At 44.8% G+C, this 11,120-nt stretch overlaps 1 protein-coding gene across 2 annotated transcripts; it reads right to left on the reverse strand.

Annotated features, from left to right (window-relative positions):
* Positions 1 to 1,243: 1,243 nt before the first annotated feature.
* Positions 1,244 to 10,653, reverse strand: samd1b (sterile alpha motif domain containing 1b). Of its 2 annotated transcripts, none has more exons than XM_058641626.1 (7): positions 9,241 to 10,653; positions 7,872 to 8,211; positions 7,435 to 7,541; positions 5,946 to 5,994; positions 5,721 to 5,838; positions 4,771 to 4,885; positions 1,244 to 4,665 (listed from the first exon to the last, which is right to left on the reverse strand). In XM_058641626.1, exons 1-7 carry the CDS (start codon positions 10,450 to 10,452, stop codon positions 4,522 to 4,524), a joined length of 2,085 nt encoding a protein of 694 aa, XP_058497609.1. In that variant the 5' UTR covers positions 10,453 to 10,653; the 3' UTR covers positions 1,244 to 4,521. The 2 variants fall into 2 exon arrangements, with proteins under 2 accessions (XP_058497609.1, XP_058497610.1); XM_058641627.1 differs by having other exon boundaries at positions 7,872 to 8,193; positions 9,241 to 10,652.
* Between the last annotated feature and the right edge of the window lie 467 nt (positions 10,654 to 11,120).

Raw genomic sequence — 11,120 nt, forward strand, 5'->3', positions numbered from 1 at the left:
ATTCATTTGGACAGGGTAACCCTAACCATGAATTATTAGTGCCTAACCTAACCGTAACTTAACCACGACTCAAATGTTAGCCCTTAACTCGGCCAGTTCCTCCGAAATTTGGTCTCCATGATGATTACTGGTCCTGATAAGATCAGTGTTTATACTAGAAAAGGTCCAGAGAGGGAGAGAGAGACAGACACACAGTACAAATCCACATATATAACTGTACTACACATACGTACACAGGGCCGGTGTTTCCCAAGCTTTTTATATGGGGACCCACTTTTTAAAGATCACAAACCATTGTGACCTAGTTCATAATAAAAAAAATGTAATATTAATGATTATGTAACCATGACCTAATCTTTTATGCCTTTCTTCCCAGAGTTGCACACCCATTTTCGCTCACGCTTACTCGACGGAGGTTCCATCCGTCCGTGTGTCAGTGTGGCCTTTTTTCCAGATGCAGAGTATGAATCTGAGATGACGGGAAAAAGTCACACATAATATGTGTCAAGTCTCAAGCAAGTCCGAAGTCATTCTCGCAAGAATCAAGCAAGGTAACAAGTCAAGCCGTGTGAATCCACATTTAAATATGTTACAAAAAGAGTTTGATCTGTAACAGAAACACTGTAATACTCATACAATGTACAATCCATACAACTGAATTGTTTATATACAGTGTATATATATATATATACATACATATATACACATAAAATGACAATACATACAACTACAGAGCCTAAAATGCAAATAATACTGACATTAGACCTACATTAAGCCATGGAAATTCATTTCAAATGTTAGTCTAAAGAAAAATTCCGCACACTAATCATAAGCAGCCTTTGAGCCGCCAAGACGTCTAGTGTTAGATTCTCCCTCCTTTGTGGGATCTGAATTTCGTGTAGCGGTGTTTGTTGTTGTTCGGTTGCCAGGTTTGTACGCAACTCCGCAAAAGCAGACGCCCAATGTTTTCCATGTTTTTTTAAGAAAACTAAAAAAAAAAAAAAAATCTTAACGTTAACTCCTCAATATTTGAGAAAATGTAAATATTCCTTAAATCAAGTCAAGTCATGTCGAGTCTTTAACAACGTTAAGTCAAGGAAGTCTCGAGTCCTCAAATCTGCCAAGTCCCCGTGACTCGATTCCCCAAAATGTTTGCTACATTAACCAAGTACCATGAGTAAGTTGATCAATGATTAACTCCCCTTTATCTGCTCGATAAATGAATCACAACTTCGTGTCGATAGTGTTTCGATTTAATCTTTTATTACTAAAATCATCCTTTCAACAAATGGCAAGGGACGAGCAACAAAGGCAAAACTGTGTGTAAAAATCCTGTGGTGAAGCCGGAACGCGACGGTTCGTCTCCTGCGCCTTTTTAACAAATCAGAATAAAGTGACTGCTGTGTCACGCGCCTTCCATCGTCTTCTCTGAAAAGAGGCGGGGAAAGTTAAGGGAGAGATGTACGGAAGCTGAGAGGGGGCCACGTTCGCGACTACATCTTTTCATTCGTTTATCTCAAGATCACGGGATAACGCGGCCTGTTATTAATGATGACACAATACATTATCTAGATTCTCCGCTTTGTGACATTTTCAGCAACTAGTAAAAATGAATGAGTGAAGAGGTGAACAACCTTATTTATATATACATATATATACATATATGTATATATATATATATATATATTATTTTTTGTTATCCCATCATCACGAGGAAATGAGCGTCGTTATGACAGAATGAAAGAGCGCAGTAGCGACCATGTTTGTTCTTGGCTTCTGTAGAGATGAGAGGTAGATGAGGTTTAAAAGAAAATGTGGTGTGGAGGACGGACTCAAAACATTCACAAAGGGGAAACCAATATGCCGTGGACATAAATGTAGACACATTGAAGAAAACCTGGAATGATTGCTTGTACAAGTGCGGGGGGGGGGGGGGGGGGGGGGGGGTGGATTGGCGGGACCACACGACAGTGTTTGGTTTCTCAGGGATTGAGCAGTAAAAACGGTAAAAAAAATGCTGGTGGTATGTGTTTAGTTACGCCGGTAATTCCCACATGTTTATTAATGCATTAATTGGAGTGAATGTTTTTCGATATATTTACATATTCACACAGTCGAGGGTCGATTGTTCTGTGGCATTCGATCAGTCCGGTCTCCATTTTGCTCCCAGACGAGTTTCCATGCAAAGATGTTCCTCATGAACTACGCATTAACCCTTTAAAACCGAGCGCATCGCAGCGAACGAAACGCTTGCCGTAATTCCGTGATGGTCCGTGCTATCAGAAAAATCCCACAGTCTCTGAAAAGCAAGAGAAGTTGTGTTTGTGTGTGGTTATTGTGGTAATTTCACTCGCACAGAAAGCCAACGAATCAGTGTCTTTGTCACCAGAGGTTCAATTTTTTGGGACAAAACTCAGACAAATGTTATTGTAAATATGTTTTACACTGTTCAAATTTCATATTGACCACGCCAAATCTGGTGTTCATGTACAACTGCAATGTTTTTTTTGTTTTTCTTCATTTTAAATTGTTAATACGCTACTTTAACAAGCAGTACGTCGTAAATAACTGCCAGATATTGAAAGATATTCTGGAAAATTGGGCAAAAGCCACATTTCCTAGCCCTTTTATTGTTAAAGTAATCAGACGGACATTTTTTGAGGTGTTAAAGGGTTAAGGAGAGATTTAGAGTCGATACTGCTGACTTATCTGACTTGTAACAATCTGGAAGTAACATTTCGCAAACTTTACACAGAAAAATCATAATTATATATAATCATTTTCATAATTTGCTTGACAGGGGAATGTCTTTCTAATTTGTTTCTTCCTTCCTTCTTCCCCACGTTGCTATTCTGTGTTCCTTTTATTTATCTGGAAAGCACTTTGTGCTTATGCTGGAAAAGTGCAATATAAATAAAACAGTTGCTATTATTTCTGCTGGAGTAAACATCGCCGGGTGATAGGGTGTCAACACAAGAAAAGAACAGTGTCTGATGTATATAAGCCACAGTCAAAGTCTATCTTTGTGAAACCGGACTGCTAAGCAGACCATAACAAACTCTGTTACAAAAACATTATGTGCAGGTTGACGACAGAATTTCATCTTATGGTGTCGCTCCACCGGCTCGCCTTGCCTCGCCTCGCCTCGCCTCGCCTCGCCTCGCCTCGGCACAGCACAGCACGGTTAAGTTGTGTTTCCGCTAAAATACCACCAGGTACCAGGTACTTTTTCAGTACCTGCTCTGGCGAGGTTCCAAGCAAGCTGAGGCGATACTGTGCGTGACATAGCCAGACTGCCGGCCACTGATTGGTCAGCGCGCCGTCACAGGAATCAAGCCGAACAATGCCAGACTGTAGATCAGTTAAACAGACTTTAACAATCCTAAAAACGTGGGTTAATATTATCAATAATAATAATAACAATAATAACAATATTATCATTATTATTTAAAAACATTTTTATTATTATTATTATTATTATTATTATTATTATTATTAATAATTAAAATAAAAATGACCAGGGAAACGTCTAAAATCTCAATATTTTAGACATGGTGTATTTAGTGACAGCACTGCTGATCGCGAGCGTCGAGTGGCATCACAAACCCTGCTGCGAAGTACTGAACAAATATTTTTAATCAACTGATTCTAATGATTCCGTTACACTGAAAACAACTGCTTTACAACTCACTAGTCACTCGTTTGTGTGTGTGAAACTGCCCACGTTGAGTAGGTACTATTTTGGTAGTGGAAAACCAACCTAAACTGTGCCGTCTCCAGGCGAGGCGAGGCGAGCTGGGACCATAGAGGAAAAGGGCCGATACACATGAAGCTACAAAATAAACAACTACCTGCTGATCAATAAGACGACAAGGTCAAACATCTCGGGGGAGTTATCAGATTATTGCTTTGACCAGTTTTGTTTTGTTGTTTGTATAAGATTATGAACTCAGATTGCATCCTGGCGTTGGGGGACTACCATAAACCCTCCAGTCCAGTTCCTGGGAATGTACTTCATTTGGTCAACTTCTAATCCAGCATCGTCTGTCTCTATGGTGTTCATCGGAAGAGCCACAGCATGAAATCCTCGCAAAACAGAAACTCATTTCCACTCAGGCTGAATAAAAATGGAGTTTAGAGACAAACCACCTTGCGCAGTTTTATCAAGAAAGTGCTTGACGCTGGTAAAAGAGGAGCGATAAAGAGAGATTGCGTGACTGTCTTAAAACACCTCTGTGTCACAGCTTTAGGATGTCTGTTTTCTCCCTCAAACATTCGTGCTCCGTTTAAAAGAAAGTCCTTGTTGTCCAGGAAAATCCCGTTTCGGCCTGTGCGACATTTGTGGGCCAGAGCAGTCGTAGGCGACCAAGAGGAAGAGAAACAGAGTCTGTCTGTCTGTCTGTCTGTCTCTGTGTGTGTGTTTAAAAAGTAAAGCCTACTGTATTTCATGCATGCATTTTTATAGAACTTGAGCGATATGCTGATACAAACGTAACTGTGCGGCGTTTCACGTGTGCGTTGTTAGCAGTCGTCGTCCTCAAAGTGTGTTCTCTGCAGCACCTTCACATGATGCTCGTAGATCTTGAGGGCGGGGCCCAGCCTGATTGACAGGCCAGTCAAGACATCGGCGCGCTGCATGAGGAGAAGAGACTTGCCATCGATTTCCTAATGAGGAGAGCAAAGCTTACGTGAGAGGAGGGTTAAAGCACAGCCATTAGTCCAGTCTGTGGCGCACTCTAGTGGTTTTAAAGGGAATTACAGTTTACTCACCTGGGTCTGAAAGGCAGCTGCCTGCTCAGGGAAACCTGCTGCTGTGAAATAACTGACCACATCAGACACTGTCCAGTCCAGCGGGCTTCCGCTGGCCTCCTCAGACTTCTTAAACCTAGAAATAGAAGGTAGAGCACAGGCGGCCGGTACTTACTTTGACTACTTTTCTTTTACTAAATCTCGGCCGGTCGTTAAGTCCATGTTTTTCCCACTGAGGCTCATCGCCATGGTGAAGGTCTGTCTCCCTCTTGAAGGTTTAGAGACTCTGAACCATGCTTGTATAACATCTCGGCTGGATGGGGAAAGGGAACTTGGCTCGTAACCGGAGGGTTGGGGTACCCCTGAGCAAGGTACCCAACCCCCTTTGCTCCCCAGGCACTGCCAACTAATTCTAGGACGGTTTCTAGTAGAGGATGGGTTAAATGTAGGGAAGGAATTTTCCCCTGCATTTAAAGACAAATGTTTTATTGTAATTCTCTGTATGTTGTCTCAGACCAGTCGTGAGTCCAGCGACTCCAGCTGGCCCTGAATGCTGAGAGACCACATCACACCTGTGTTGCGCTCCCTCCACTGGCTTCCTATTCATTTTAGGATTGATTTGAATATTTTACTGTTGGTTTTTAAAGCTTGGCAAGTTTGCCATCTTACCTCTCGGGAACCTCTTCTTCTTAACGCTGCATCCCGAGCGCTGAGGTCTAATAACTGGCTGCTTTTAGATTTTAGTGCCAAAATCCCGACTAAATACCCGGGGCGATCGGGCCTTTTCTGTAGCTGCCCCTAAACTTTGGAACAAGTTACCCATGCCAACATTAAAACCATCCAAAGTTGTTGTTTTTTTAGCCCATTCGTCTAAAAGGATTGCCCTTGTTTACAGCAAATTTTACATGAAAAATGTGGGGGGGGGGGGTAACAGTGATGAATGTTGTCTTTAGTATGTCTGCCGTACTCACCCTGCACTGCTAACTCCTCCATTTATCACACGCTCTTCAGACAGGCCAGAGTCTCCTGGGGAAGCGGTGGGTGTGAGCAGGCAGGACGACACACCCACCTCTGTCTTACACTCCATAGCTGCGAGGGGGGAAACATGAAGTGCAGCGTGATTTCCTGTTACCACAAAACGTATACTGTACTGTACTGTACTGTACTGTACTGTACTGGAAAACGGAACAACTCACCGATGAAGGCTGGGGAGGTGTGGTTGATTGGATCACACTGCTGCTGATTCTGTGTCGTCCGGTGAGGAGAGAGAGAGGAAATGAGGTCAAAGGTGATATGCAAATACAAAATGAGCGCGGATAATTGGACGATACGCTGATGACAGTGCTGCGGGATTACGTTTCCATCTACAGGACTCAGGAGGTTCATGACAAAACATTGCAACAAGACGTTACAACCGTCTGCTGTGGCAAATGTACGGTGGCCTGGAAGCGCAAACCGCTATTATCAAAACGTGAAACACTTTTACACATCCCCAAACAAATGAAATAAAGTCCAAGCTCGTTTTAATTTTCAAGAAAAAAACACAAATTCACAAAATGCGACACTCGGTCCTTACGAATCTGTGTATCACTCGTTCGTCTGTTTTTCAAAATGGAAACGGAACAGATAACGAACTGTAATTTAAAAACTAAATGGATGACGACTCGTTTCCTTCCAATTTCCGATATTACAGTTTTGATTTTTCTATGTAATGCAAGTTACGCGACACAAAGGTTGCACAACCTGGTTTAACAGGCCAAATGAACCCCTATCCTGAATAAACTAACTAAGACTATACCCCTCTTGTGTAAAGAGATTTTGATTGTATTTACACAGTATATTCACTCACTAATATTTATAAACAGGAACATGTAGTTACCCTGGAATAATCTAGATTTTAGCCTGAAAATGAAACATGTTCTTGAAATGAGTTTTGGACACAATGTAGGACATAGGAAGTCGACTTCATCGACTACTTCAGTAAGTTTCATACATTTATCCAAAAACAAGTCTCTAATTACTAACAAACTTTTGACATTTCACATTTTCTTAGGGCGATATTGACATGGTGGATTAAAAATGTTAAACAGTTTAGTTCATTCTTGTGTAAATACAATCAAAACCTCTTTACACAAGAGGGGTATAATCTGGCCTAGGCTAATTTATACTCCAGGGTTAAAGCACAATATTGGAAAGAAACCAAGTACATTCGAAGGGAATGTACATTTTTGAAAACAAAATATTTACAACATGCGAAACACACAACTCCTGAAACAAATTCATTATTTAGCCAATTTTATACAGCACCACTTCCTTGCAAACTGGCTTTCAAAATAAGCTTTTTACTACTTCTTATATCAAACCCTTTACATAGCGTTCACAAGCCTTGCCATGGCAGTTAAAAATAAATAGATAACTTATAATCATTTTAAATCAATTTAAAAAGTAATTCGGTACATTCCCTTCCCGTAAGGGACTGTGGCTTTTGAAAATTTGCTGTTTCATGTTTTGCAATAATGGTTTGCACTTCCAGGCCACCATAGAAATGCATGGTATCATTGCATCTAAAAAATATGTCGAGGGTATGTAATACAATACAAAAAAAATAAAAACAAAAAGCGCTTCTTATGGCCACACACGGTGAATAAACAAAGCAACACGACAGACGCTCATGCCCACACTTACCTGTGGATCTGTGAGGACAGCGCTGTCCTCCAGGTGTCCGCCGTTGCAATGTGACAGTGAAGCTCCCTGGACAGGTGGGGACAGAGCCCTGATGAGGGAATCCGTCCCTGAGAGACCGGCAGCCAAACGCAGAAGGGACGAGGGGAGTTCAAGATTAGTAACAAAAAAGAGAGAAGATGAGCAACCATTCACAACTCTAAGCTTCAAACTAAGAGGAGGACAACTGTAACAACAACTAAACCAAACAACAAAGAAATCGTTACACCTGAATGATTTCGGTTTGTGGACAAAACAAGACGTCGGAGAGAACTTCATTATTTCTAACACTTTTTCAACTGATTGAACATGATCACCATGATCTACAGTTGATAAAATGATAAATAATTGTTATAACAATAAAAAATGCCCACAACGTATGATACTTTACACACACACACCTTTAACTCTGTGCTGCTGCTGCTGCTGCTGCTGCTGCTGGTGGTGGTGGTGGGGGCTCCCCTGCTTTGATGCTGCCTGAATCTCAGGATCTTCTGCAGGTATATCAGTGAGCCCTGGTTCGGTTGCCATGGCTACTGGTGATCGTCCTCCCTCCTCATCAGAACTCCGGGGATCACCATCCTCCCTCTCAGCTGCTTCTTCTTCTTCTTCTTTCTCTCCCCGTTCATCTTCTTCACTGCCTGTGTCCATATGCTCTTCCTCCTGGGCAGAGGGGGAGGGCAGCTGCTGCTGCTGTTGTTGCTGCTGCTGCTGCTGCTGTTGCTGCAGTGGCAACATAAACTTATATCGAAACAAAAAAATGACACCATTAAAATGAAAGAGAGAAAAGTGTGGGTCTAGCGATCTGTTAATCTTTGGGTTGGCTGAGCAACACATGAGTTTTATCTGAAAGTTCTTGCTCGGGATCCGAACACGTAGATGGAGAACACACACACAGACATGATACACAAGTCTCCTCTTGTGGATAACTCCAGTGTGTGTGTGTGTGTGTGTGTGTGTGTGTGTGTGAGAGAGAGAGAGAGGAAAGGAACGGGAGCGGAGCACAGCGAGCGCGCGCTGACAGTGATTACAAACGCGAGAGACGTGAAGAAAAGAAAACAACAACAGCAACACCTCTCCATGCCAAAGGGATTACAATCGCGCCCCAAAACACGATAAACGTGTGTTCGGCATGAACAATACATGACGCGCGGTTGTTCGCTCCGCCGGCCTGCAGCGCGCGCGGCAGCGGCACGTCTCAAGTTTAAGACAGACACCGCCTACCGCGCGGCGGAGGCGGCGGCAGGCCCCAGACACCGCGACGCGCACGGATAAAGTTCCTGAAAGAGAGGAATCAGATGTTGATTGATCCCCAGACACGAGATGTGACAATGAAACCAGAGGCTGCGCGTGCCCGTGTCGCGCACAGACGCTCTTTACGGTGCGCGCGCTTATCCCGAGAGGAGCCGTTGGGGGAAGCGGAGCGGAGCTGTGTCTGTGCTCTTTCTGTGCAGCCGCTGTGATACACTGTAACTGTGAACCCGCACCATTTGTGCAGGAAGCCGAGTGGCACGCACGCGCGGATACACACACACAAAGACACGGAGGCACTTTTGCGTCGAGGTTTTTAATAGAAAAAATATATATATATATATTTGGCGCAGGGCGCTGAGCGCGTGCGTCCTAGTGGTGCAGCTTTTAAGCCGCGATCATACATTTATTTAATCAATAGTTTCACCATCAAATCACGCGCGCGCGCACACACACACACACACTCAGTTCTGCACATTCACTGGGGCGTGTTGGAAATATTAAGTTGTCGTTTCCCACCTTCCTCGCCGTGCTCCGGTCCTGCAGTACGCTCTTCACAAGTCTGTCAGCGGGCGCATTCTTCAGCATCGGCTCCTCCACCACCATCCCCCGCAATGGAAGAGTGATGTTCCCACAGCGGGTCCTGCGCAGCCTGCCTCTCGCCACCTCTCTCTCCATGACCACTTTGACTTTGCCGCGGGTCAGCTTCTCCTCTGACAGCTGCTCCTGGCTGCTCAAATAACCCAAAATCTCCTTGAGCCCCAGTGGCTTTATGTGGCCTCTGGTCGCGGCAGTGGCAGTGGCGGCGGGGGCCCCTCGGAGGCTCCTCTCGGACAGACTGCGAACAGAAGCCACCAGTCTGTCGCCCAGGTTGGAGTTGGCGTGGTTCCCCGCTGCTCTGGTGCCTGCCCCTCCTCCGACTCGAAGTTTGGGTTTGTGGGGCGCAGTCTGCCTCTGCTGTGGAGGGAGGCTGCTGCTGCTGCTGCTGACGCTCCCTGGGCAAGTTTTGTTCTGGCTGTCAGCTCCGGACACACGAGGCGCGTTTCCTCCGCCAACTGCATCGTCTTTTCCCGGCGTTGTCCTGCTGCCATCGCCATGGTGGTATGTGCTTGTCCCCAGTCCGGGACCGGGCGGCGGGCAGCCCCCCAGTCCCCGCTCTCCTAATCTCTTGTCTCTCGCTGCACTTGCTTTCTCCTCTTTACAGCCGCTCCCGACGGCGCAGCCCGTTGTTGCGCCACAGCAGAGGAACCCGTTTCCGCTACTTGGGCTGGAGGCAGGCTTCAGCTTCTTGGCAGCGGTGCTGGCTGATGTTTGAGTGTGGGGATCTGGGCTGGGCTCCGACTCCTCTGCCTCCTCCTGGTCGCTGAAGCTCTGCGCACTGTCGCCGTTGTTGTTCAGATGATCGTGTTTGGTTCTCTCCCTCGCTGCCTCCGCGCCGCCGCCGACGCCACCGCCGCCGCCGCTGCCAGCCGCCGTAAACTCACTCTTCTTTCTGCTTTTCCTCTGCACCTTCGCCGCGTTTCGGTAAGAGATGGAGCCCTTGTAGCTAACTTTGAGCACGGTCTGCTCTTGAATCAGTTTTTCCAGTTCTGTCCTGGTTCGGTCCGGGTCTGACCCGTGTCGTCTCCGGACCATTCGACAAATCCTCTCCAGGTCTGGACGGGCTTTCCTCGAGCGGAGAGAGTCGATTGTCTCCAGGATCCACTCTCGGTACTTGTTGGGCTCGGACATCTTCTCCTGCGGGTGCGGATGAGGCTTTGGCCCGAGTGCGTCTGTTGTCTCACAAGTGACGCTGCTGTGTCAAAGCTGAGCAGCCGGAGTGCGATCCCCCGGCAGGAGAATGAGGACGGAAGCCTGGCTGGTACGCTTGCGTTCGTTGGCCACATTGTGCGCTTAAGGTAGACCGAAGATGGCGCCGATGGTCTCAGACGCAGACGCAAAAGGCATTTAAGGTGGAATTGTCTCGCTTTCAGCGCACGGGATATTATATAAATACATATGTAAACTGTGATTGACAACCAGTTAATCAATCGCTCTTTTTAATTAATATTTTAGAAAATGTAGCAAAAGTGCTTCACATAACCCCGCCCCCCTAAACACACACACACACACACACACACCTCGCACACAACTGAGACATGAATCGATCATGCACACACAAAAAGTGAGCTCATGAAACGCTGACTCAACAGATTGCAAATGAGGAAAACACCACCGCTAGAGTTATATTTAATTAAATAAATAAATAAATAACTACAAAGTTAAATATTAATAACATCTTAGTAATAAATAAACACAAGATAATAGTGAGACTCAAACAAATATAAATGTAATAAATAAGGCAAATTGAAAAATGCGATGTGAAACTTAACTAAACAGCATTTTAAAAAAGATAACAT

The sequence above is a fragment of the Solea solea genome, chromosome 10, assembly GCF_958295425.1.
Source record: "Solea solea chromosome 10, fSolSol10.1, whole genome shotgun sequence".
In the NCBI taxonomy this organism is placed as follows: Eukaryota; Metazoa; Chordata; class Actinopteri; order Pleuronectiformes; family Soleidae; genus Solea; species Solea solea.

What these genes read in the sequence shown, in the direction of transcription:
- samd1b (XM_058641626.1), bottom strand. Translation starts at nt 10,452, where the DNA reads ATGTCCGAGCCCAACAAGTACCGAGAGTGGATCCTGGAGACAATCGAC. An exon ending in CTGTCCTCACAGATCCACAG is followed by an intron (nt 5,995 to 7,434) that starts GTAAGTGTGGGC and finishes CGGACGACACAG; the next exon opens with AATCAGCAGCAGTGTGATCC. An exon ending in CAGCTGCCTTTCAGACCCAG is followed by an intron (nt 4,666 to 4,770) that starts GTGAGTAAACTG and finishes TCTCCTCATTAG; the next exon opens with GAAATCGATGGCAAGTCTCT.